At 39.2% G+C, this 27647-nt stretch overlaps 3 protein-coding genes across 5 annotated transcripts; 1 reads left to right on the forward strand and 2 right to left on the reverse strand.

The window, feature by feature from the left end:
• Positions 1-288: 288 nt before the first annotated feature.
• On the reverse strand, positions 289-6543 carry LOC144519411 (uncharacterized). 2 transcript variants are annotated; one of them, XM_078252510.1, is made up of 15 exons: positions 6505-6543; positions 6105-6277; positions 5607-5957; positions 4435-5522; positions 4209-4346; positions 3321-3381; positions 3178-3228; positions 2942-2986; positions 2791-2855; positions 2619-2652; positions 2374-2436; positions 2224-2262; positions 1949-2102; positions 1731-1841; positions 289-1594 (listed from the first exon to the last, which is right to left on the reverse strand). In XM_078252510.1, the coding sequence occupies exons 7-13, from the start codon at positions 3184-3186 to the stop codon at positions 1986-1988; spliced, it is 372 nt and encodes a 123-aa protein (XP_078108636.1). In that variant the 5' UTR covers positions 3187-3228; positions 3321-3381; positions 4209-4346; positions 4435-5522; positions 5607-5957; positions 6105-6277; positions 6505-6543; the 3' UTR covers positions 289-1594; positions 1731-1841; positions 1949-1985. The 2 variants fall into 2 exon arrangements, with proteins under 2 accessions (XP_078108636.1, XP_078108635.1); XM_078252509.1 differs by having other exon boundaries at positions 1731-2102.
• A 1284-nt stretch (positions 6544-7827) lies between these two features.
• Positions 7828-11406, reverse strand: cxcr3.2 (chemokine (C-X-C motif) receptor 3, tandem duplicate 2). Its single transcript, XM_078252516.1, has 3 exons — positions 11388-11406; positions 10576-10650; positions 7828-10315 (listed from the first exon to the last, which is right to left on the reverse strand). Exons 2-3 carry the CDS (start codon positions 10609-10611, stop codon positions 9218-9220), a joined length of 1134 nt encoding a protein of 377 aa, XP_078108642.1. The 5' UTR covers positions 10612-10650; positions 11388-11406; the 3' UTR covers positions 7828-9217.
• Positions 10088-27166, forward strand: cnfn (cornifelin). 2 transcript variants are annotated; one of them, XM_078252519.1, is made up of 5 exons: positions 10088-10212; positions 25546-25692; positions 25992-26117; positions 26206-26342; positions 26491-27166. In XM_078252519.1, exons 3-5 carry the CDS (start codon positions 25994-25996, stop codon positions 26578-26580), a joined length of 351 nt encoding a protein of 116 aa, XP_078108645.1. In that variant the 5' UTR covers positions 10088-10212; positions 25546-25692; positions 25992-25993; the 3' UTR covers positions 26581-27166. The 2 variants fall into 2 exon arrangements, with proteins under 2 accessions (XP_078108645.1, XP_078108646.1); XM_078252520.1 differs by lacking the exon at positions 10088-10212 and adding an exon at positions 25134-25391.
• Positions 27167-27647: the final 481 nt, after the last annotated feature.

The following is a 27647-nucleotide window of genomic DNA, read 5'->3' on the forward strand; positions in this document are numbered from 1 at the left end:
CCTGGAGCCTCCCATCTCATGCTATTTTATGTTCTAGTACTTAAAGACAATAAACAACGACTATTAGACAAGAGCAGCGGGGACACACAATTTGTGCTAAAGAATAATGATTTAATTATCTAATTAGGTCAGGAGAATGGGGTCTGGATAGGGGCTTGTTGATGGAAGGGGGGAGGGGCGCAGACAGGAAGATGTGAGGGGGTAAGGCCATCTCTACTTTGGGCAGCTCCCTTGTGTGACAATGGGCTGACATGATGTTTTCCTTAGTCTGGAGTAAATTAAAACAGCTTCGTTAACAGCATTTATTAATAACCCCCCCTTCAAAAATAGCCACAAGAAATTGTGGCGATGACCGACCCCGACAAATTACATTTTGAGTCTTTAAAGTCCTGCAAGGTACTTCAGGGAGAGGGCATTGTAAAAGGAGAAAAAACCCTAGGAGAAATTGGTATTCAAAACAGGACAGTCATTGTGCTGTTGTTCCTGTGAATGCATTGTGAGGTCATTAAAACCTTCAAACATTCAATACCAATATAGTATACCAACTCCTTTTTTTCATCCATCACCATTTGAAAAATGCACAAACATGCCAGTAAGTTACAGCAATTATTTCAACAAAATAGATTTTTTCAAAAGCTACAGTAGGTCATCACTTGCTGCCGATTTCTCAAAAGCGTAATTTCTTTTACTGTAATTATTAAGTATTTAACTGTTGAATACCTTTGTTATTACACTTATATATCTTGAGGTATGTTTTTCTCATTGTATCATTTTTGTGATCAAAAGGAAAGTTACAATAAAAACATGAGCAGATTCAATACAAACTATATATCATGTTTTAAGCAGTAATAATTACATTTAAGTGTAACTGCACAGGGCCACAAGTCTGCAAATTATGGGAAATGTGCACATTCTTGCTGAGTGTGCATCCTCTCTTCTGATGTTATCACCTAACAGCAGAGTATACAGATGGACCACATACTGGATTTAGTGCAATGTTAACATATGCTACCTGTCTCTCCCATGTTGTCTTTGTCTGTATGGGGTGTGTTGTTCAAGCTGGACCTTGGGGAGTCTAACATATTAAACAACTTAAAGTGACTACAGGTTAACAGATGGAAAACATTTGCCTTTACTGTAGGAACTGTTTCAATGTGCCTGCCATTGTTAATTAAAATAGTACTTGAATAGGTTTTGTGATGAATTAGATAAAAAAGAACTAGCCCTTTAACACTCCAGTGGAGGAACTGTAGTGCAAACTCTGGCAAAATGTCCAGATGGAAGATGGGAGGGATGAGTAAGGCGTTCACAGATCCCTTCTGTTTGTCCCCATTGAGACAGAGGGAGAGGAGATTGGATGAGTTTGAGGAAGTCAGGTTACTTATCGGCCCATTCTACTCCAAAGGAGCGGTGCTGTAAAAGATGCAATACCCCCTATGGGAAACCTAAACCAGACACCCTGCTGCCAGCTGTCATTCTTTTGCTCCAGGTTAAAATCCTGCTGTTTGTTGGCAGAAATGGCTGCAGAATCCAGGGTGGGGATCTTCACAATATATCCCCCACAGCTCACCCCGCCTTCCTCTTCCAACGTAACCTGTCGGTATAGAACAAAAGCATACTTGCATTTTGCTATCATACAGTATTTAAATTTATTTCAGGCAGTCTTTTTGTCAAAAAGTGACAACTCAAACAGCCATCCAGTTTCAAAGCACATTATATAGTATACATACCTGGCATGCAGCGCTTGTATGAACAATAGCACTGGGAGCAGTTCAGCACTGAGTACATTGTCCGGAATTCTTTTTGGTATTTGGAGGAGAACCTGCTCCAATTAGTCACACCTATATTACAAAATTTTAGGATTATCAAATTTAACACTATGTTTGATGTGATAAATATGCTGAAACCTTTAAAGTTGTCAACTATCAAAGCATCATTTTTTATTTACTGTCAAGCCACAGAAAGTGAGCTCTTTCCCGGAAGTTTTAATCTGTGACTATGTCTCTGAACGAAGAACAGACAAGGGCCAAGGTCATCAGTGCCTTATCACCATCCTGGAGGACCACCTCAAGCAATACGTCTTTGAGACAAGATCTTGTAATCTGAAAAGTATATCGTAGACGAATGTGAAAATAATTTCCATAGTATTTTGTTTGTAAGCGTTGTAAGTTCAGAAACATTGATGTTATTTTATGTCTCATGCAATGGTAGTTTCTTTCAGACCTCCAGAATCCCCATTTCCTTGGTCAGGTCAACAGGTTCCTGAATGAACACATTTAACACTTATTTTAAGAAATCATTATGTAGACAGTTTGTAGTATTTTGACAGTAGGTATGTATACAAGGCATCAAGTTTACTTCATTCACACTAACCGACTGTTCAGGAGAGATTGTCCTGGGCCTCTTTGCCTCCTCCTTATCCATATCTGCTTTTATCTGTACACAGACAACAATTATTTAACCAAATATTTATTTAACCAAATAAATATTTAAAAGTCAGTACAAAAGTATGCATATGAAGTGGGAGGTTTGGATCCAAAATTAATCAAATCATATAATAACCCTTAGCATGCAGGTCACAACTAAACAACTAATGACTATCAAAATGTGATTCTTACGATGGGATCTTTATTTTTCCTTTTCTGTGCCAACCTTTAAAACAGAAACAGATTTTCTTAAATTACATGTTAGAGATTAAGAAGAATAGTAATTTGATCTATATGTATAATTTTGGCTTTGTTACACATTTGTATGTTACAGTTGTACATGTGATGATGAAATCAGACACACCTGACAACTGAATGACCAGACAGGAGCAACAGGCACCACCATGTCCTGATTGTGTCCATGTCAGCCTAGAAATACAATATTTCAAACAATGAAGTCACGTTTTACAAAAACAGTGCACTGTAAAATGTCTGTAGACTTTCTGGGCACTTACAGTTGTGAAGTCAAAATCTGCCCCCAGCACAATGTAAAGAGCATACTGTAATAAAACAGAAAACTTATTGGTCAGTACTAGTCTTGGAAAAAACATAATAAACTATATTCCCCTGGTATTTAAATAAAATAAGAGATCTACAGCAAATATGTTGTCAGGTAAATTATATTTCACACCATTAAGTGACCACATTACTGATTCTGTTAGCAAAAACATTTGAGGACAACACACAATACCATTAACATGAAGATCCCACAGGCATTGCCATCTTTCTGTCTTGGGAGACCCTGAAAATCAGAAATACAGTAAGACAGTGTACAACATTCAGCACAGCTCATTCATGGAAAATAAACAATAAAATACATAGAAACCCATTTACTTTGATGTCCTTGCTGTAGATCACAGTCCATTCTCCTGGGATAATCCTCTGCGCAAGATCACTGTAATTAAAGTACTAATCAGCATTTTAAGTTCCAAAATTCCTAAAACAGACCAAACTAAATAGGTTGGGGCTATTGCAGTAGTCAGGTGCATACTTTATTTCTAGCCCAACAAATTCCATATTTGACATTAAAGAGTCAGTTTTGAAATTGTATACGTAAACCCTTATACTGCAATATTCCCAAGTACTTGAGGGTCATTAAAAACCCAAGGTAGCCTGACCATTGGCACCCCAGAAAGCAGTCATTCAAGGATTGGTAATGACCAGGCTGAGGGTTTAGTAAATGGAACTGTAAATGTGGTAAGGAACATACCACAGCAGCATGCTTATTGAACAACTTCATGTGGTCAGGAACAGACCAAAAGCACCTAGAATAACTTTAACAACTTTAAATCCAAAATGGATGGATTGAACATCTGAACTTTATGCCATTAAAACCTGCAAATCTGAATGTATCGTTGATCGCCAAAGCCAACTGAGGCTTCCAGATGTTTATGGAATAAGGAGTCTAGGAAAAGAATGTGTCTCTCTCTCAGCTTCAAAACCTGTACACATATATTTTTTAGGAATTTTAACGTAAACAAATGTAATACAATTTCTCAAATTAAAGATAAAATAGGTTTTTACAAAAAATAAATTAGTTTATAATAGTAAATCAGTGCAAAGGTAATGGTAATAATAAAACTGCAGACACACACAGAGCATGTAGTGTCCTGGTTTCCAAATAGGTATGAGGACAAAATCCTTGTTATAATCCTTGTAAATAATAATAATAATAAATATATATATACATACATATACATACACACACACACACACACACACCTTGAGTGAGTTCTGTAGGAACATGCACAGATTGAAGGTCAAAATGACACCATCATCAAAGTTATTCAAACCATCCTTATACTCCTGGTATCTGTAACGCATCCCACATTGGCCACTCTTTGCAGTAAGTGCTAAGACCTGAAAGGAGAGGAGTGGGGTGTGAGTCTATTTATTGTGGGGGAATAAGTGATGCTGAAAAACAAGTTAACAAAAGATTTTAGCTTACCTTTCAGAACACCAGTCAAAGACACAATCTGTGCTTGACTTGTGATGAGAACTGGTGGGCCAAGAACTATGTTTCCTGGACATGCAGAGCACACAGTTTCCAGAGGAATAAGCTGCATTGGACAGTCTTCATTTCGGACAGATAGGACATCGTCAGGTAAAATAGATGGGTATATGTATGACACCATTTTTTTTAGTCTGTCATCTTCAGGAGGATATGTGATGCCCGTATTTTCAGGTAATGGTTCTTGTTCAGTCGTCTCTGATGTCCTCTCTGTGCTCCGTACCTTCCTGAAGAGGTGCCTCTGTGTCTCAAATAAATGCCATTTGGCCACATATTTATGAATGCATGACATTCTTGGTTTTGAACATGGGCAATGCCAGGTATTCATTCTTTTATCATATGTCACCACGACTCGTCCCAGTCGGCTGTAATAGCTTACATTTGGTTCATAGACTGATATGTACCGTTTCAGCTCTGATTTCAAGGTGACATTAACAGAGACTGGCACACTGGCAGTAGCTGCCTGGGACTGGAGTTGGAGACACTGCTGTTTCCTGTTTCCTCCAAACCACTTGTTTTCCACCATTAGTCAGAGTTTCTTCACTCAGTACAGTATCGGTAGCTGAACAGTAGTCAAGAGAGCGGACATGATGGCATAGAAATGTCTTCAAGCCACTCCTGACAGCAAAGTCACTGGCCTGTTGGCACTCACTGGACTCACACTTGATTTGGTGCTCTTTCCCCCAGGTTTTCTTTTGGACATGAAGAGGCATAAAAGGTCCAAGAAACGACTTTTTCACAGCATATATACCATTCTTCTCATCAATGCATACAGCATCTAGATGGGAATTTGCAGTGATATCTCTGACAGCTTTATCTGTGTGTTGTCTGTAAATGTGCTTCTTGATATTTTTTCTTCGGAACTGCACATTACAGTGAGGACAAAGTACATTTGGCAACTTTGCACGGCTCACTCTGCAGGGAGGGTTGTCCAGGTTAGGACTGAATGGCAAGAAGGATTCTGGCGGTGGGTCTTGGGGTCTCTCTGCTGGGTCTCTTTGTCCTTGTATTTCACTATCATGTACCTGAGACACAGACACACGTGTGAAAAAAAACACAAAACTTTCACACACAGATAGGTTTCTTTACAAACAGACACATATGCTCACCGGTACAGGCAGTTTGTCAGTGCTGAGATGAGGTAGGTTCACAGATCCTGCTGCAGAGAATTGACAATCAAACTGACAATCAACTAACAGCATTAAGTGAACACAGCCAATGCAGCGCCACAGAAAATGAAGAGTGATTTAAGACATTTGCACTCCTCTGTCTGGGAATTGATGCCCATCTCTCTGCAGTCTGCATCAGCGTCCAACTGGGCGTCATGGAGAGGTGGACTACAGATCTGCCAATGCCTCAGTATAGCCTGCCTTTTTATTGTGGTCTTGAGGCAGAAAGGGCAGTGGAAGTGACCACTGTTCCACTCCTGCAGGCCCAGTGGCATTTTGTTATGAAGAAATCTATGAAGGGAGAAAAGCATTACGCGCTTACCCTATAAAATAAAGCAACTAGTATGTAATGTTACTATTAGTAAGCTTACTAAGTAGCAGTAGTTACAAACAAACAAATGATAATGACATAGTACAAAGCTGATGGATGGAACTAACCTTCATGTTGAATGGCATTCTTTACATGCACCTCCATGTGCTGCAAAACCTTTGCCTATACACCGGGGCTTATATATTGAAGTGGGGCAAAGGGGACAATGATGGTCGGTACAGCACACCGTGCATCGTGTCACCTGCGGTGTGTTATTTTTTTTAAAGACACTGATGTGTACCTTAAGGAAAATCACAGAAAGAAACTATCAAAGTCTGCAACCATAAATTGCTCTAGGTAACGTTAGCTAATATTCGCAAACAAATGTCAACCAACGCTGATGCATCAGCGATCATCAAATGTACGTGAACATCCAGATATCAGCAAACTATATGTATTGCTAAAATTGTTACTTTAACAGTTTAAACGTTTTTCAATTGATTGCAACAAACGTGATCACGAACTTACTCGTGACTCCATCTTGAAAATAATTCGCGATTTCGTATTTTTGACCCTCTGAACTTACCGTTGGACACGCCTCGGCTCCAGGCGGGACGGCATGACGCGGGACGCTCCAGGCCGCAGCCATACCCGACTCCGTCGTCTCGAACGTTGCCAACTCACACGGAAATCTGAGTTGCTCGATTCATTGTTTTTCGTATTAAAATTTGTAATAACATTCACTGCAATGTCTACAAATTAAAATCTAAGAAAACGGGGTTGAGAAATAGACAGTGCTGTTATATTTGTAGTGTGAAGCACATGATACGATAGAAGTGGTACATAGTTCTTATTGATTGTGCCATTTTTGTTTGATACGGGCGCTTTATTTTGAAGGCTCAATTACACTTCTTCCGCGTTTCCGCTTTCTGTGCATGACTTGACGCAACCTTAAATATATCCATGGACGCAACACGGAGAGCTGAACACAAAGCTGACAAAAAATGCCCGCACAAAGTGCCGCGTTCCACTAGGTGGAGCTGTTGTGTTTGTGTTTCCAAACCGAATAATAGATACATAATATGATGGAATCTATCTATAGGTATTTTTTATATGAACTAGTACAGAGCCCGTTGAAATGTGCCTGTTTGGAACGGGTGATTGCTTGGCCTGTGGTATTGCTGCTTGTAGAATTCTTCAAAACCAAATTGTACTCCAAAATTACTTACAGAAGGACCCCAAACCACTTACTCCACTGTAGCCTAAAGCCTACTACTGACTTACAGTGTAGGCTACGTCTACATCAGAGGAAGACATTGTAGGCCTACCTACTGTAGCCTATTTACCTGACAGAGAACGGGACAGATTCAGTATGTAATCACAAAATATCACAATGAAAATGTGGAGTACTCAGACATTAGCGTCATGGACTCATGGCAGTGCGCTACCCACCCGGCCCCAGCTAATCAGCACATATCTGCGTTCATCAACCACCAGAACCGGACCGTTTGTGTGTGTGTGTGTGCGGGGAGAGAGAGAGAGAGAGAGAGAGAGAGAGAGAGAGAGAGAGAGAGAGAGGGAGAGGGAGAGGGAGAGAGACACGGTGTTGTCTGTGTCTATGATCGTTAACAAATTTAACACTTCAGCAGAGGACGTGTTCATTTCCATACAGGTTTAGTGGCTTGACGGTTAACGGTGAAGTAGGGGATTTGATTTGCGGGGGTATTTTGGCGATTAGTGTTGTAAAATAGCAGTAGACTTAATTAACCTGACCCAGGGTGCTGTGTCTGCCCGGTTCAACTCTGAGATGTTCTCTCATTGCACAGCGCTGTGAAGGAATAATCTCCGATCTGCCAGCTCACAGCAATTTAATAGATACAAATGCATAATAAATGCAGGAAAAGAGTCAAAGGCTGTAACACCTGACGATATCTTTTGCATTTCTAATCCAAACAATATGCTATGCTTAACAACCACGTAATACATTTAATTGAGTAGTACAATTTCGAGGTACTTTTACTTTACTTGAGTAGGTTATTTCCATTTTATCCTACTTTATACTTCTACTTTAGTACTAGGAAATATTGCACTTTTTTACTGCACTACATTTATGTGACAGCTACAGATAAATTACTTTTGGGATTAAGATTTAATCTTTAAATTTAATTTAATTTACATTAAAAATATGTATTTATAAATAATAAGCTTATGAAATACAATGCATTGATAAAGATTAAACTAGTGGTTCCTAACATTTTCGACTAGTGAATGATGTGAACAATTGTAATTTGAAAAGTAACTAGTAACTATAGCTGTCAGGCAAATGCAGTGGAGTAACAAGTACATTTGCCTCTGAGATGTAGTGGAGAAGTGTAAAGTTGCATAAAATTGAAATACTCAAGTAAAGAATAAGTACCTTGGAAATGTACTTGAATAGGCCTACTTGAGTAAATGTAGTAAACTTGTAGAGAGAAAAGATGAGCTGTTGATGCATATATAACATTATACTATATTCTTATTCAAAAATATTTATTATAAAAAACTTTGTATGTATTTTGATGTAAAAATCAAAATGTGAAATGAGTATGTTAATACTCTTAAGTTCCTCTTTCGTAGAGTTTTGAAGCACAGCTGAGAGAACAGCTGTATATGGATCATGAAAAAAAAGAGAAATGACAATTTCAACACAAACTACTTTTAGATATATTTACAACATTTTCACTGTTTTATAAGCTAAAACTTGTTTTCCTGCAAACTGTATGAGTGTGGAATCTGATAAGAAAAACATCTGTATGGATGTGAGATATGAGTCTGAAGCCACAAGCTACATCTTAACTGCTGAACAAGCTTTTCAAGAGTATAAAGAAATCTAAATATTTTACAAGATTTGACCTATGGACACAAAAATCAACAGTTCTCACCAGAAAGTTACATGACTGCATCAGCATGTGGGATGTGGCACTTAATGATTTCATTACAGTTTTCTTGAAAAACAGAAAAAAAAAAAGACAAAACGTAAGCTGCACCATACCAAACAACCAGATATCAAAGCACCAGTGGAAGAAGTAGCCTATGTTACTTTTGCTCTGAGAACATGTGTTGAAGCCTTAATTAAGCTGAAAATATATATTTTCATTTCAAAAACTTCACACACACACACACACACACACACACACACACACACACACACACACACACACACACACACACACACAGTCCCTTCCTGTCTCTCGAATCAGTTTCACACCATGACAGAGTATGAGGTGTTTTCACTTTCTGCAGAGCTGAAAGATCCGGTGGTTCTTCTGATCCTCCTCTCCCTCCATTCCTCCATCCCCAGCAAACCTCTCCGTCCCATCAGCCCCTTACACATTTTGACCAGCTCCCTCCGGAACTTCACCCCCACAAAGCCATACAGCAGAGGGTTGAGGGCGCAGTGCGACAGCCCCACACTTTCAGTGATGAGAGTCCCAATGTCCATCACACGGCCAAACTGGCAACCTCCAGTCACCACGCCCAGCTTGTACAGACTATCTGCCAGCTGGAAGCAGTTGTATGGTGCCCAGCAGATGACAAACATAGACACTAAGGAGACGATGAGGCTGAGAGACTTGCGCTTTTGGCGGCGAGTGGCGTTGCAGAGAGACCTGAAGATGCGGATGTAGCAGTAGAGCATAATCAACAAGGGGAGCCCAAAACCCAGAACCACACTGACCAGCTGCAGCCCCACTTGCCACTGGGTGGGGTTCTCAGTGAACCACACCTGGCACAGGAAGGCCTTCTGATGGCCCACCGTGTTCACCTCCACTACCTGTTTGAAGGTAATGTCTACTCCACTCAGGCCCAGGCAGCCCACCCAGATGAAGGCACACGCAATCTGGGCATGGCAGGTGTTGCGCTTCCAGCCAGAGCTGACAGCGTGAACTATGGCCAGGTAACGGTCAAAGCTGATGCAGGCCAGAAAAAGGATGCCACTGTAGCGGTTCAGGGAAAAGAGGGCACCGGAGATCTTGCAAACAGCCAAGCCGAACACCCAGTGGTGAGCCCACTGCACTGCAAACAGGGGCAGGGTGAAGGCCAACAGGAGGTCAGAAATGGCCAGGTGAAGGAGGAAGGTGTCCGTCAGAGAGAAAGCACAGGCTCCGCCCCTCTGAGAGTTTCGATAGCGTCGGATCACACACAGCACCAGCACGTTGCCCAAAAGAGCCAGGACGAACACCAGACTGTATACAACAGGCGAGTACCTCTGTGCAAATCCATATGTGTCATCCTGTGAGCATGGGGCTGCTTGACTCTTGCTCATGCCAGGGGACAAGCTGTAATTTTCATATTCATAGTCCTGTTCACAACAGAGAGGAAACAAATTCTGTCAAATACTTGAAACAGATGGGTTATTCCAGAAAAGTGTACTTCTCAGCATTTCACAAACTTCATGATGCAAAACCAATCATTGTTTTAAATTTACTTGAACCTCAGTAAGGGCATGTTTGAGACATACGATTCCCAAAACGTCAAATGTTAGCAGTTAGTCTCAGTTAGCACTTTGTGTTTCCTGATGACTAAAGATGTACATGAAAGATGAGAAAAATATCCACTCACCCAGTAATCTTCTGTGGTTGATGGAACTTGATCCATATTTGTAGCAAACAAGGAGGCAGCAGAACACCTGAAACCCTTTAACAGTCAAGAGAGCACACACTCATAAACACAATGGGAAACATCCCTTTTTTCTTCTACACCTATCCAGATGACGGAGGATCAGAAAGAAGAAGTCTTAATTTTAGGAACCGAAACCGTGCACATTTTAGACAGATGCAAACATAGCTATAGTGGGAATTGATGACTGTGTCAGGGAAATTGTGACATATATCTTTAAAACATGGCTGCAGCCAGCTATAAAACCCCTTCAGACAGACAGTGCTGTCTGGTGCACTCAATATGGAAAATATTCTATTTTCTGTCTTCTACTTTATCTACTAAAGATCCAGTTTATGTAACTTTGATGTATAAAATATGTGCTTATAATTTCAAAACAGAACAGAATTTATGGGAATTTAACCCCTTGAGATGTAGAAACTGGTTTTACATAATAATTCTCCACAAATGTAGGAGAAGTGAAAGTGCTTGGCTGGCAGAAATTTCAGTCTCCACTATCTTGTTGTTTACGTCAGAATGTATTATAATAGCTTGGGAAAGACTTAGAAGTATTCTTTAATTGCCGCAGATTTTACAAGCCTAAGCAAAATTTGAAAATATAAAATTGTTTCAAAAAATACTTCAAGCTAGTTTCTGATTTTGTTTGCAGTGATTCTTAATTCCGGCACCTTTGCAAAGCTTTGGCCGAGTGAAAAGTAGAGCTCTATTCATATGTAGATGTTTAATGAAACAAGTAACAAGAAACACTTACTCACCTTATGAGATCTTGTTAAGACAGGATGCGAACAAAGTGGCCGACAAGAGACATCCTGGATACTATATGATGATAAGATACACTTAAAAAAACAGGAAATGAAGTAATTTGTCTATCTATACAGTTAAAGTAACCCACTCTGATGGGCAGCCATAAACATGCTCTTTAGAGATGCTTTTTCTGCAAGAATGTATGCAGTGAAAAGAAATACATTTAAATCTCTCTCATGCTCTGTAAAGTAACTTGAACAAGATAAAACAACCTTGTGATAGTGACTTGACACCTTCCTGCAGATGTTTGATATGAGCAAACACTGAAACTAATATTCTGTTCACATTCCAACTCGTTGGAAGGGGGTAGGAGAAGTTTTTAAGAAAAGTTAATATAAAAAATCAGTTCATGACAAATTGTTAAAACACTGTTGTTTTTTTTACCACAAACAAACTCACGCAGACTCAGGCTCAGGAGCACTCAAATGCTGGTTGAGAGATAAAATGCATCGATGCCCCTTTTTGCTTTACTTCCACAAACTAGACCAGAGACAGACAGGGTGGACAGAATGAGCTAAATCCCCTTTTTTAGTGTTACAGTATGATTTCTTTTTAAAAATAAAAAACAGCTCAAATGTGTGAGGAACTGAACACTTGTGGTTGCTTACTGTCTCGACTGAGGGTCTTCTGGTAAATTATGTTATTGTGCAACATCACAGATGTTTTGCTTTCTTCTGTCGACTTGAGTGATGAACAGTGCAATACACACCACAGAAGCAAATTGTTAAAGTTAGCTATATAAACGGTATGTTTGTATGTAATCGTGTGCACACATGGAGGAGCAGAAGGGGCACCATACGTGCTCTTCTGAATTCTTCAAAGTGTCTATTTAAGAAAAACAGGTGCCTGGTGCCATAATAACACACCTCCATGTTTCATTTTTTAAACACGGGACACTGAAATGGCCCTGTGAATTGTTTAAGTGACCTGGGGCTGATACTGATATTTGTATTTGGGAGAGTAAAAAATCCAATGACAATATATCAGTTGCTAGACATTTCTTGAATCACCATAAGTACCAAGTTGACCAACATACATGCTAAGCAGGACTTTTTACAGTGTAAAAATCAACTAGTCAGTGCTCTCTGGTGGACAAACTATGTATTGTTTCTAAATTACCTCAAACCCAAGGGCGTCACTTTGTGGTGGGAACATAAGGGCTCGGATGAAAAAAACGTTTTTGTAAGAAATAATTTTTGTATGTAAAAGGAAAGTTGGTATGAGGTTAGATAATTATGGCGAGTCAGGTAAAAAAATCACAAAATGCAATACAAAATGCAATACAAAATATGAAAATAGGCCTACTCGGCATAAAACGCAAAACAACGTTGACTGCACAATCACTATTTTCATATTTTGACTGCACATTCCTCCATACAAGAGCACAGATTTAATTTCAACATTGGGCTGGACACATTATTTGTGGGGTCTGAGGAGTCATCCAATAAATGGTTCAGAGTAAACACTTATTTCCTGCATTCTGGTAAAATGTGGAAATGTCTTTATTTATGTAAAGGAAAGCTCTAAATTCCTGCAGCAGGTGACAGTTAAAATATAATGCAATATAATGCAGTAAGGCTCTTAGGCATTCTGTAATGCTATCAAATATTTATTCTCTTGTAGATCAACTTTTCTCATTACATGTTATCCCTGGTGAGTCAACACACAATACTATTCCCTCCTTCTTTGTGTATTTTGTTTGTGGAAGTTACATTTTTTTTTAAGATTATTTTTTGGGCATTATAGGCCTTTAATAGACAGGACAGCTGAAGACATGAAAGGGGAGAGACATGCAGCAAAGCAAAAAAAACACGTCAGAGTTGAACCCACGGCTGCTGCGTCGAGGAGTAAACCTCCTCTATATATGGGCACCCGCTCTACCAACTGAGCTATCTGGGTGCCCAGAAGTTAATTTTTTTTAAATGAATGGATTTTAATTCATTTATAACCCCCGACTTTAATAGCTAAGATGTGTTTCAGCAGATTTCTGCTCAAGTTCAAACTTTCGAAAAACACGTGTGTTTTCGGTGTTCTATTTTTCAAAATTTTTAACAAATTTGCTTTTAAAAAGAGATGAGACAAATATAACCATGTAAAAAAAGTGTGTGTGTGTGTGTGGGGGGGGGGACATGTCCCCAGAGGAAATTACACCTTTCTCTAGGCTACCGCAATTTCTTACTTATTGGCCTTATTCAGCTCCTCAGATTTAAAAAAAAAAAGTATTGGCTTTAAAAGTCAAAAATATTCAAAAAATGCACTTGAAATGTGAAATGTTACATGCAAGGAATGAGTCACAGCAGAGCATAACAATGCATTCATCGGTTCTGTCATGTGAGGTGTTTTTATAGTCAGAGTTTAGCTTATAATAGTATCTGCTGCTCAGCTCTGTTGTGCAATGTGAGTTAAGGCCGCACCTCTACAACGACTTAGTGGGGCTACTTAAACTGAATGTATATCTGGTAATTCAATGGTTTAAAAGGATAACATTTTATAGTTCAAACAAGTTCATAAATTTGAGATGCAAGAAAATGAAAAGCACACTGAATTTTTTATTTATTTTTTTTTTTATTTACTTGATTGCAATGTGTACATTGGTCCCACATGATCAGAAGGTGGCTAATTGACGTACTTTTTTCCCTCTTATTACTTATTTCTTGTCAAACCAGCCTATTTTATTCACATTAGACTATTAAAATTGTGTTAATTTAACATTTTTCTGTTACAGTAATACAAATTCATTGTGTGATGTTAAGTAATTTCATCATGTTCAGGAGACCTGATTTTAGACTAACTGCAACTTGATTTCTTAAAGCTAGTATTATGTAAAGGTATTATTTAACTAAGGCAATTTCATCATGTCCCTGGTACCTGAGTGGGGTCTCTAAATCTAACATTTGTTAAAAAGTTAACTATTCAAATGTATTGTAGCCATCGGTTCCTTTGTGCATGTAGGTAAATACAGTTGTATGTTGAAATGATTTGCATCGACAGTCAAAATTGTCTATAATTAGTATTAAAAGTACTATATAAAAGGAGTATTAAAACTTACGTACCAATTTTACCCAAAACGAATGACTTCGTGCAGTTGCAATAAACACATTTCACAGAGGGACCAAAAATCTTAACCTCTACATCAACAGCAGTGGATTCAACCACAACTATGCAAACCTACTGGATTTTCAAATCATTGTAAATTCTACATACAGTGCAATGGTTTTAAATATAAAGTAACCTTGCACTAACCATCTTCACAGTAACAATAGGAGCATATACTGCATTTCGAAACATCTTCATAGTGGACTTCGAACAGCAAAGACATTTATAATACTTCAAACTATCTTCAGTGGACATGGCAAATACAATTATAATACACTTTTCACATTAGATTTAAAAGTGCAAATACAAAATACTGTGAACTGTTATTGTAAGAAGGGCCGGGGTGTGAATTTAAAATTGTGTAGGGGGGCCGACAACGCCACCTAGGTTTTTGGCTTGAGGAACTAGGACCTCTTAAAACTACAAGATTCCAATTTGAGATAAAAGATTAAAACAGGTCCTTATTACTGGGGGAGAGCAGTTAAACTAGTGTATTTAAAACGGTGAGTAAAAACCAGTTTGAGGAATAACAATTTATTTAAAAAAAAACAATTAAAATTCCTCTTTAAAAGAATTTAAAAAACAAAACCAACTAAAATCAAGTTTAAAAAACACACACACACACAGGAGTTGGAGATTAAAATGTCCACAGGTTTCCACTGGCAACCAGCTTCTTTGTTGCTTGGCTCTTCCCCTCGGGCATAGCCTGTGAAGGAGAACTCTAAGCCAGTTAAACGTCCTTTTAAAAGTGCCACAGTTTTATATACTACTCACAACAAACACCGGTCTTACAAAGAGACTTACGCGGAAGGGAGAAGTTTTACCTTCTCCCACTGTTGCCGCTAGCGATCGGTGTTTGAGTTTTCCGATGTATTCCCCGGTCTCCTTCCGACCAGGGCCGGTACTCTTCTCACTGGGCTCCGGGTCTCTCCGTCTGTTCCTCTGCCTGTTCTGTTCTCGTCTGTTGTGCTCGCAGCTGCGTCTCCCTCCTCGCTGCCCATACTCTCAGTGTCCTCCTTTTTCCATGTGCTTCCCCCCCTCTTTGCTCCTTATTTGCTCCTTCTTCCCAGGTGCAAGTCCTTAAGTCCTAATTACTAAAATGTTCACTGGCGGAAGTAAAACATTTAAAAACACACACCACACGTTTCGAAATAAAAGCATGCAATATAAAAGAACACAGCAAATAGTAAAAACACAGCACTCCAAGTAAAAGCATGCTTAAATAATCTACTTCCGCCCCGTGACATTATCACAAACAGTGCTCTCCTGTTAAATATTAATATTTTTTTAGCAAATAAAAAAAGAATGACACCATTTCCCTGAAATAGTCTAAATCAAACATGGCACAAAGTGAATAAGGCAAAATAAGAGCTAGTGCTTTGTTAAGTTTACTCCTAAACTTAAAGGGTAACTTCAGTTTTTTTTCAACCTGGACCCTATTTTCCTATGTTTTTGTGTGAATCTTTGAAAATTGGTCCAGCATTGAGCAAGATCACTGTGAACCGGGCTGCAATGTTATATAGGGCAACTGTGCATGGTCAGTGTCCACTAAAAGTTTGTTTTTTGCTGCTGACAGACTCAGATTATTATTCTAAAGGCAGCTACACACCGGGCTGATAATCGGCCGTTGGACTGTCTGGCGAGGTCAGCGACTCAAGTCTGTTCGGTGTGTTCCGTACCGTCGTTCGTTGGAGGAGCTGTCGGCCTTCATTTTGGCCGACCCGACATGTTCAGTCGGAGACAGGGCAGTCGGGACTCACCTGGAAATGGCAAGCGGGATGAGCGTGACTAAGCCTCTCAAAATCGGACTAAAATCTTTTAAACTGACTTTTGTCGATCTGAAATGAAGACAGATTCAGCAACTGCATGGCCTATTTCTCGCTTAAAATGTTTTCAGAAACACGTTTCGGTGAACTATTTTAGTACAATATGAGATCGTATTCCGAATGAGTCGCCATTAATGGCTGGTTGAAAAATCCAAAATCTGGAAGCAGCAGCCAGACCCACGTGATGCGTTCGTCCAATCAGCTGCCGGTTTTGATTTTTTGGGCGACAATACAGATTAGCGCTGCCTGCTGTTATGGAGACGTATTACTTCTCGTCGCTTTGGTGTGTTCCGAGGCACTTTTTTGACCAACTCGGGGAGACTGATCAGTCCAACTGCCTTTTCTGCCAACGGCCTTAAGTGTCTGACAACATTATGGAAAGGATCCCTACAGAGACAGACCTTTTTGTTAAAGAGTAAGATCCTTTTAGTTTAACATGAAACAGCCCCGAAATCACCATCACCAAACCCACCAGACTCCATGTAAATAATCACTACTTTTAGTCTGGTGGGTTTGGTGATGGTGATTTTGGGGCTGTTTCATGTTAAACAAAAAGGATCTTACTCTTTAACAAAAAGGTCTGTCTCTGTAATGTACGACAATTAGAATATTAATCTGAGACTGTCAGCGGCAAAAACAGCACTTGGAAATAAATTGAAGGTGTGCAATTGTCCTATAATTTACATTGAAGCTTGTTTGGCAGCTGCCTACTGCAGTGATTTCGCTTTATACTGGACCAGTGTCGAAGATTGTTGTTCCCATCAGTAACAAGAACATAAAAAAATAGGGTCCAGGTTGAAAAACCCGAAGTTACCCTTTAAATTGTGCACTCTGTTTTCAAAGTAGTTTTACAAATGACAAAAAATATTAACCCTGTGTAAAAAAGAGAATTTTTTTTTTTTTTTTTAAACTCTTAAAATTGTTTTCATAATGGCTTCACAAGGGAAAAAGCGATCCATCCGGTATAGCAGTACCAAAGATGCCTGTTGGTTTATTTCTCTAGCTCAGTCTTTACTAAAAGAGTCTGTTTTCTAGAGAGCAAACTTTTGCTTTGTTTGCAAAAGGTTATTTCCATGCAGTTCCATGCAAATCCTGTCCAGTTAATTCAAACAAACAAAACTAGTCCAAATGGTACAGCCATACCAACGATGCCTTTAGGGACAACTACGCCGTTTGGCTGACGACACAGTCTCTCTGACCTTTTCACTGGAAGAGCCTGTTTTTTTTTTTTTAGAGTTTTTAGAGTGCTTTGTTGGAAAGTTTCCCTCAAGTTCCATGAAAATCTTTTGGATTACCTCAAAGGTATAACGAAGGCCAGCAGGGTAGCTGAAGTTCAGGGCATACATTAGTCCAAACAGCATAGCAACAGCTAATGCTACATTATCAAGATCTTGCAACATCTTGATGCCTTTTAAGGACAATTGCGATGTCCTCTGGTTCATCACTTGAAGCATGTTCTTTAAGAACATAAATCTCAACAGTGGTGTCTTCAATGGCGTCGTTGATGGCGTCTTCATCCATGCCCTGTTAAAAAAATAAATAATAAGTCCAGTAAATAAGACCTATCGAGAAACAAATTAATATAAAATCACAGACACATTTTTTTTTTGACAGAACAGTAGTTGAGTGTGGGAAGATATATAGTGCTGTAACTACCATCCATCCTGCTTCGTCCGCTTATCCGGTATTGGGTCGCAGGGGGAGCAGCTCCAGCAGGGGACCCCAAACTTCTCTTTCCCGAGCCACATTAACCAGCTCCGACTGGGGGATCCCGAGGCGTTCCCAGGCCAGGTTGGAGATGTAATCCCTCCACCTAGTCCTGGGTCTTCCCCGAGGCCGTCTCCCAGCTGGACGTGCACTGGGAGGCGCCCAGGCCACATCCCCAGAGCCAGCCTCTGCTGCCCGGGTCTGGTCCGTCGAGGCCCCTGACCTTCACTGCCACCCATGTGGCAGCGCACCCAACCCCAGCGGTTCCTCCCACAGGTGGTGGGCCCATGGGATGGAGAGAGAGGTGCCACGTAGCTTTTTTGGGCTGTGCCCGGCCGGGCTCCGTGGCAAACCTGGCCACCAGGCGCTCGCTGACGGGCCTTCCATCTGGGCCTGGCTCCAGACGTGGGCCCCGTGCTTCCTCTGGGCAGGTTCACTCTATCTCTTCCTCGATTTCTCATAGGGTTTTTGCTGTAACTACAATTAATTTAAATAATTAAACTTGTGATGTTTTCTTGTTTAAATATTCGGATAAATTTTAAATAATGACTTATAAATAAAGAAAATACATTGAAAATAATGACATACCCACCACAACTAGCCAGTCTAAAGTCATGTCTCAGATTTGTTAAGTATTGATTGTATAATGCTTTGAAACAGAACATGTTAATAGATTATCAAAATTATAAATCAATACATTTTCTATTAATCAATGAATCATTTCAGTCCAAGTGATCAATCAGGAGAACAAAAAGGGAGTAGTAAGCACACAACATATACCACATATTGCTGCACAAGGTTTTCTGGATCTTCACCCATGTAGATACAGACTCCCTTGATGATACACTCCCGTCCAGCATCTATATCATCACACTGAAAGAATTTTTTGTTATTAGCGTCTTAGTTTAGCACTTTTGCTACATTTTGAAGTCAACTACTGATGTACACTGTCATTGGGTACATATTTCTCTAAGAATATTAGAACATGGTTCCTACAATTGTTCTAGCCTTGCTGTCAGCTCCATATCACGTAGGAAAGAGATTGACAGTAAAGACAAAGAAAGACACAAATATGAAGATAAGTCAGAAAATAAATGAATAGAGGAAAGGTTAAAACTGAGAGAAAAAGATGAATATAGTAGGAGAAAAATGAAAAATAAAGAGACGTAGGGCCTTACAATTTGTATGCTGTTCTTGCCAATAAATTGTGGTACGTAAAATATTTTACCATTTTACATAACATAACTTTCCACAATTCTAAAAATCTTAATGTTTTTCAAAAACACGGTCATAAGAAATAACAACTTGGTGTTTTAATGTTCATGATACTGTTAAATACGGTGGCCGACAGGGGCAAACGGCCTGCAACTTACAGTTTTTCTCCATTGGTTTGGCTCATTTCTTGAAACAGAAATTACATTCTCAAAACTCTAAGATCATTTGGCAAAACAGTCTTACAGTTCAGCACAACACTATAGCTCACTTGCAAAAGCTCATATCTCTCATGTCCACCTTTCAGTCTTAGCCCAGTCTTTCATTGACAATGGTTACTGTACTGTTTTTTGTCTAGCTAACAGAATACAATTGTGTATAAAAGTGAAGAAAAAAAATAGGATTTTAGGGTAAGAGTAGCCTCCAAGGTTTGACATCACACATTGTACTCATACTGCCAAGGAAATTGTAACCATTTTTATTCACACACATAACGTAACTTCCATACATCAGAGTAAAAAGAAAATGTATACAGCATAATATACTGTAATATAAACACACACTGGATTCAGAAATCAGGTAAAGTGGGTACTGAAGCCAAAAAAGTTTGGGAACCACTGCTTAATTGTAAAAAGGTTATAATGATGGACAACCAGTAACTGATTTACATGTACATACTGGTACCGCAGCTCTTTCACTCTATCAGAGTTCCTCTCAAATGGTACCCTGTAAATTTGCTTCATTGTCATCTGATGCTTCTTCAATATCCGGTCTATTGTGGAGATGCTTATAGAGTTGACATTTTGGAATATGGCATTGTCTTGTAGGATTGCAGCGCGGATCTGTCTCAATGTGATGGCATTATTTGCAATCACCATGTTACAGATCTCTTGTTGTTGTTGTTCATTGAGAAGTTTTCCTCTGCCACCTGTGCAAGGTTGTCGTCCAATCCTAGACATAGAATTCAAAGGACAACACTCCATTCGTAATGTATTCCTTATGTATTCCTTACAGAAGGAGTTACCAATGTAATTGTATTGTTGTTTTACTTACAGTAACTTTACCACAATGCATCACTGCACAGTGACTGGAATACTACTGTAAAATGTATCATCAATACTGTAGAAAATAAACTATTCCATAGTTTATTTTCTCCAATATTTTTCTTGTCATTTTTAGTATCATAACATCCCATTGAGGTAAGATATTACTGTAGGCCTATCACACTCCTCTTCCTCTTCCTCGAGCAGGCAGTTGCCCTTGTTCATTTACTTGGCCAGGTGCCTCCATGTTCAGAAATTGTACTGGTCCTGCATGGTCAAGCTCTATATATACATGTTTGGCAGCATTCACAATCATGGACAGCACCTGTCAGGTAACTAAACATACTGTTTGATCGGTCATCTGAGATGTGTGAAACTCCTCCTTCGTTAGTCAAGTTCTAGTTTCACCTGACTGTCAATTGCTGTAATCACTTTATCAAATGTTCCAAGAGATTCATATATGGTATTCATGGTATTATGTTCTTGACTAATTTTGACAATTGAACAGACTATTGTGCAAGTGATGACTTATACAATGAAATGACGCTGACACGTTTTGGAGAGAACAACCATTAGACTGAGAATCAACAATCAGTTTAGATCAACAAGATCTATTCACTTGGAAATTGTGCTAAATGTAGGCTACCTGTACTTAATCATTTGCAAAGATGTACAGAGACATTGAGACGTGTACTAAGACATTTGCAATTTGATGAAATGAATGAGAAATTCAATTCTGTTGTGAACAATTGCCAAGTGGTTTGGAGGTTTGTCAATGTTGTTTTGAGAATGTCATTTCTGTTTCAAGAAATGAGCCAAACCAATGGAGAAAAACTGTAAGAAAACACATGCAAATAAACAAACAGCATTTAGCAAACGCGCTGCAAATACACACAAACACAACCAAATACATAAATGCGCTGCAAATAAAAAACGATGCAAAACGAAAAGCACACAAACCCCGAAAACAAATGCAACAAAATAAACGCTGCATCCAGATTACACAACGGAAGTTGTCCAGGCTTCTAAAGGGAGCGCTAAATGGAACAGCTTGATTTTCGACCCACGGGGAGGGAGGGAGGGAGGGAGGGAGAGAGAGAGAGAGAGAGAGAGAGAGAGAGAGAGAGAGAGAGAGACTGCTTTGAGATCTTAGATTGTAAATATTAAGTCTATGTTTGAGATATGTTTGGTGGGTGTGTCTCGGCTCAGGTCACAGGTGATACTCAATCAGCAGAGACGTCTGTAAACTCGTGGTAATAAAACATTTAAAACTGCATCAGCGTTTAACGTTGACGTTTGTTTAAGCCATATTACATGAGAGGGTTTAATTTCGAGGTCCGAAAGGCGCATTACTGAAGTATAGGCCTCCTCAAGTGTAATATTGTGATTATACAACAACGGTTACCAAATAAAAAAAGGGATCAATCTGTATTCATATTGTGGAGCAATTTGCTCTTGAAATGCAAAAAAAACAAAAAACAGACAGGATTTACAGTCACTCCCTGTTTAGTAAACCAGCCAATTTACCGTGGGATTTATCAATCTGAATAAATCCCTCCCGCACATATAAACACAAAACTACTTTGCTAACTCCATCGTGTTGTAAGTAAGACATCTGCTGAAAAAGTTATTGTATTCATTAGCGTGATTGCCGCACTGTTTAGTTCAAAAACATCCAAAACACCAAAATACAAAGACATAGGACGGGAGCTTTTATTTTGAAAAGACAACTTCCGTTGTGTAATCTGGATGCAGCGTTTATTTTGTTGCATTTGTTTTCTGGGTTTGCGTGCTTTTCTTTTTGCATCGTTTTTTATTTGCAGCGCGTTCGTGTATTTGGTTGTGTTGTGTGCGTTTGCTGAATGCTGCGCATGTGTTGTCAAATTAATGAAGTAGTTTTTCTTTTTGCATCACTTCTTTTTTCGGGATTTGTGTGATTTTCTTTTTGAAGCGTTTTGTATATGCAGCGCCTTTATGTATTTGGTTGTGCTGTGTGCAATTGCAGCACGTTTGCTGAATGCTGCGCATGTGTTGTCAAATTAATGAAGATGTTTTCTTAATTTGCTTGTGTTTTGTCTATTTGCATGTGTTTTTTTTAAATTGCAGGGCGTTTGCCCCTGTCGGCCACCGTAGTTAAAGGCTTGTTTAAAATGGCAATGTCTGTGGTAGTAGGTCCATTTTCATTTATAAACAATTGAGAAACAAACAGATGTTTCCATCTGTAACTTTCAATTATTTTTGGAAATATACATTTAAAAAAAAGCAACACCAAAGAAAAGAAATATGACAGCACTTACCACTATAAAGCCTTTGTGTATGCTGTTCAAATAGGATCCTATGAAATAAAATATTTAGAATCAGTGAGGTGAACCAAGCACATTGGCTCAATAATTAAAAGACCACACAAAATAAAGCATAAAGCAGAGACACAAAGGCAAGCTAAAAATCCAGTTTGAGTCCGACCTTACAAACTCTGCTTCTTAATATGAAAACTTAGCGATTTATGGAGGGCTTCTTTCGTGTGCACGAGTGGAGAGAGTGCATTTAGGAAAATGACATGATAAACAAAGAGTTCCCATTAATGTTATAAACTGTGCTAACGTTAGTATGTTAGTTGCCCCGATACATTTTCATGTCAGCAGCACCCTCCCGCATATAACCGACACACCAGCGAACGTGCATTTGTAACACACACACACACACACACACACACACACACACACACACACACACACACACACACGGAAGTGCATCACTCTCACATACACACACGGACGTGCATCACTCTCACATATACACACGGACGTGCATCACTCTCTCTCACACACACACACACACACACGCACGCACACACACACACACACACACGCACACACACGCACACACACACACACACACACACACACACACACACACACACACACACACACACACACACACACACACACACACACACACACACACACACACACACACACACACACACACACACACACACATTATTACTTATTCAGTTGCGTCTGCAACTGAATAACCGACAGCTTTACAAAACTCATTCGTTCTTACCCGACGTTACACTGAAGCCCCGTTGTCAGGAGTGGGATACATGCAGTACAAAAACATACATTTAATGAAAATGTCGCCTTTATGAACATGAACAAAATCATTTTGATTGACGTTAACTTACCGTACTTTTTCGTGTAGGAGACGAGACATCCAGCAAACGCATACCCTTTAGGGAACGTTCCCTAAAGGTTCTCTGAAGGTAATACCTTTAGGGAACCTTCCCAGAACGTTCCCTAAAGGTTAAAATATTTTGGAACCTTTAGCTAACCTTCCTGGAACGTTCTCTTAAAGTTGTTTTTGTTGAACTTTTAAAGGTTGTTGTTTTTTTCTTTTTTTCCTTCAGCTAACCTTCTATGAACGTTCCCTAAAGGTTCTGTAAAGATTAGTTTTGTAGAACCTTGAAATAACCTCTAGGGAACCAAAAATTGTTATGTGGCCAGGCTGCTGTAGAATGAATCCTGCACACTGTCAACACATGCTCAACATTCTTCTTCACATTCTTCTTGTTTTGGCGATGTCCTCCTTGAAACAGTTTGACTGTGTTGGCAGTGCCACGCCAACTACACTTCCTGGCGCCATTTCATTCAAATATACCATTTGCAGTAGTGACCAAACTTAATTTGATCATTTAAAATGTTCAATTCAATTAATTTCAATCAATGCAAAAGGAATCCATACAGTTAAATATTCTTCAAAAACAACTAAAGTCTACATGATTGAACCATGTTCTTGAAAGGAATATGAATTGCGTAGCATATTCTAAATTCATTTGTGTAAATTCAAAGACCTGCTATTTCCCATTTTTTCAGTGCATGACCATGATACAATCGAGTAATGATTATGCATGTAATTTCTATTACCTCTCTACGCATCATCAAGCCCACTTATAAATTGTATATAATGAGCTTACATATATTATTACAAATAAAAAATCGATTTAACAAGTGGTGAAATATTGTTCACAGAGTTAATCTCCTTTGGGGTTTTTTCACCTTGGTTTTACTTCCTCATTGTTGGGCAGACAGACTCCACTCCTGCATGTTTTAAAAAAACAACAACCACAAACTGGGCTTGCAATTGAGGTAACAAAATACGGAAATTACCATAAAACGCTGTAACTAGTCCAAATAAGGAGATATAACACATAAAAAATAAATAATTTAATTATGTTATATGGGCTATGCATGAACAAATATATATTCAATATATATCCCAAAAAACAAATCTGGTATTGGAATATTTACAGGTGTTTGAGTGCAGACCAGGTATAATACTAGGCACAGTCAAAATGTATAGATATGGTTCTTTTCACTCAAGTCTGTAATGTATCACTGTTGTATAATGATCCTGGGCAGGCCAGGGGCCACTTTGGAAATGAATTATGTTAACTTTTAATGTTTTCATCATACAATATGCTACAATTTGCATTGCATCTTGTGTTTCATGCTATTTGTTGTTTGTTAAATTGTATTTGATTTTGTGTATCTGTTTATTTTATTGTCATTTGTGTTGAATGTCTTTAGTTTTGTGTATATTTGCAACTATATTATTTATATACTGTTTTGAAAACGTATCCTTAACTTAATGTTGTATTGTTGTTTTTGGTATTTTTGAATTTTGTTTTAAGTCAACGTAAGTTACATTCTATTATTTTAATTTAATCACTTTCATACTTCTTTAATGTTTTTTTGTCTTATGTGTTGTATATGAACTCCATAAAGACTCCATTAAAAATTGTACTGGGTCTATGGCTAAAGCGGAGCCAAAGTGGATCCTTAGAAAAAGCTTTTTGTGTTGTTCACCAGTGTTTTCTATAAACCCATTGTGTACATCTGGACACACTACACAAATGTACATAAGTACCAACGTCAAATGTTGTATTGCACCACAAGAGTAAAACCCCTTTTTCAATTTCGGTCTGAGGGTCAAAGCTCAATTTTTGCTATTATTTTCCCATTCATAGAGTTGGGCCCACAGTGTGTACACACACTATACCTGCCAAAAAGTAAGTTGCTGAAATACAAATATGTACTATAGGCCTTTGTTCTTAAATAACTGCATGCTGATAAAGACCACGTAATGTTAGGTGAACCATTTGGAAAGGTAATACGCCCCAAACCTAAACACTTGGGTTTTGTCTTTACAATATGTCATATCAGCACAGAAACTGGACTAATGTATAAGAGGGACGTCAAACTGGGTATAAGAGCTGTGGCCATGCCTTTGCCCTGCTGTTTGTGGATTTAGCCTGTGACCATCTACACCGTAAGACCACCTTTTCAGGAGCCATACACAAACCTCAGAAGGTAAGCCCAGGTTATATGGAATAGTCTTCAGTTTTTTTTTTTTTTATTCCAATTAATTGCAATAACTGATTCTGCAAAATATCGATTGAATAAGTTTAAATTGGTTTTGGATGGAATGAAAACCTGCAGAAGCTTTGATGGCACAGGACTGGACACGGATCAGGATATTTGTTTTGGGGGAAACATAGCTGCAAACAGGGTTAGAAAATGCTACCAGATATGAAGTTTTGAATAATATTGTGACTTAGTACGATAAGATCTGTTTTTACATTGTAATATTAATTTGCTTCTTCTCACAGCAATGGAGTTCCAGTCAAACGTGATCAGCTCGCAGCCTCAGGTCACTGTCACACAGTACACTGTGTCGTCCGGATTATCAGATTGGAGTTCAAATGTGTGCGACTGCTGTGAAGATTGTGGCATCTGTAAGGGTTTACGTGTTTGTGGAATCAAGCAAAAATTAACTATCTAAAAATTAACTAACTACAAAAATACTATGTCTCTCTCCTCCAGGTCTTTGTGCAACGTTCATCCCTTGTATCCTGGGCTGTAAGGTGGCTCAGGACAACGGGGACAGTTGTTGCCTGCCCTTCCTTCCAGGTGCCATGATTGCTCTAAGGACAAGCATGCGCAGCAAATACCACATTGATGTAAGTGTGATAAAGTTGTCTACACACACATTGGACCACCAAAACAATGGCACAGCTGATTTTGTATTGAAAAGAGCATGCTATTTTGAAGTAACTATGAAATCTGGACAGAACATGAGAATATTGATGTCCCTGTGCTTCTTCCCAGGGCTCGGTGTGTGATGACTGGGTGATCATGGCCTGCCTGCCTCTGTGTGGACTGTGTCAGATGGCTCGGGAGCAGAAGAGGAGAGGATGAACGAAATAGTTGTTGAATGTAATTTTAAAGGGGCGCTATGCAGTTTTGGCCATTTTCTTTCACTTTTTGCTCGCAGGTTTCTCTATAGAGCTCCCCACCCGCGGCGCTACTATTGGGCCCGGGTGGGCCTGGGCCCACCCATTTTAGGTCCGGGCTCAATCGTTCGGCAAGTAGGCTAACAGTTAGGCTGTTGTTTCATGTCAATACAGTTCTTCTGTCATTCTGAATTTATAAGAAACAGTTAAATAATTTTGGACAGTTCCCTGTCCGCCATGCTGGGTAAATAAATGGAGAGAGAAACAGACCCTCCAAAGATATAATTCCTTTTCAGTCTTTTTGTGTATTGAACGTTCAAAAGAGATAAATGAAGTTAGGCTTACTGCCAAGGTGTATGTCTTTGTCCGCTTCAGTAGTGAGCTGAGGACAGCGACACAAGAGCCACACAGATAGGCTACTGAGTCGCTGTCCTGAGTGCCGCATTTTATTTTGGGCTTATTTTAACTGGCCCATCCAGTTTTCTGGAGGCCCACCTACAATCAAAATCCTGGCGCCGCTAGTGGAGCTCTTTCTCTGTTCCTCCGACAATGCTTTCCTAGCTTTCTCCTTCTTTTTTACCGGCTCAGCCATGACAATAGTGTGAAAAACTCCATTACTACCTTGTTAGCCGGTTCCTGAATGGGTGTATGTGTGCAGCGCCGTGAAGCAATTTGTTATATCGCCAGACCTGATATCACACGATACTTCCTGACACTGAGGCCGGTGGCTTGCCAGCCAAAAGTTGCAAGGGTGGTTTTTCCGCTCACAGGCGCTAGGGGGGAGCGAGACGACCACCATTCAACCCAAAAAAAGTCATATAACCATTCTAATGACTCCGAAGCTGTTCAGTTAAGGTAAATTAAGCTAAAAAAACTGCATAGTTCCCCTTTAAACTGAAATTGTATTTATGCAACAAACCAGTGAAGAAGGAAATTTACATTAATTTACATTAATGTACACACTTTATTTATTTTGGAATGAAATTATACCTGAATACTGAATAATAAATAATAAAAACCTCTTGGAAGTTT

The sequence above is a fragment of the Sander vitreus genome, chromosome 6 (genome assembly GCF_031162955.1).
Source record: "Sander vitreus isolate 19-12246 chromosome 6, sanVit1, whole genome shotgun sequence".
Lineage (NCBI taxonomy): Eukaryota > Metazoa > Chordata > Actinopteri > Perciformes > Percidae > Sander > Sander vitreus.

Bases quoted from the DNA above. Each gene is read 5' to 3' on its own strand.
- LOC144519411 (XM_078252510.1), bottom strand. The intron at 2,856-2,941 runs GTAAGTGCCCAG...TTGTATTTCTAG, and splicing joins CAGATTTTGACTTCACAACT to GCTGACATGGACACAATCAG. The intron at 2,653-2,790 runs GTGTGTCTGATT...TCTGTTTTAAAG, and splicing joins TCTGGTCATTCAGTTGTCAG to GTTGGCACAGAAAAGGAAAA.
- cxcr3.2 (XM_078252516.1), bottom strand. From the start codon at position 10,611: ATGGATCAAGTTCCATCAACCACAGAAGATTACTGG. The intron at 10,316-10,575 runs GTGAGTGGATAT...TGTTGTGAACAG, and splicing joins CAACCACAGAAGATTACTGG to GACTATGAATATGAAAATTA.
- cnfn (XM_078252519.1), top strand. From the start codon at position 25,994: ATGGAGTTCCAGTCAAACGTGATCAGCTCGCAGCCTCAGGTCACTGTC. The intron at 26,118-26,205 runs GTAAGGGTTTAC...TCTCTCCTCCAG, and splicing joins CTGTGAAGATTGTGGCATCT to GTCTTTGTGCAACGTTCATC. The intron at 26,343-26,490 runs GTAAGTGTGATA...GCTTCTTCCCAG, and splicing joins GCAGCAAATACCACATTGAT to GGCTCGGTGTGTGATGACTG.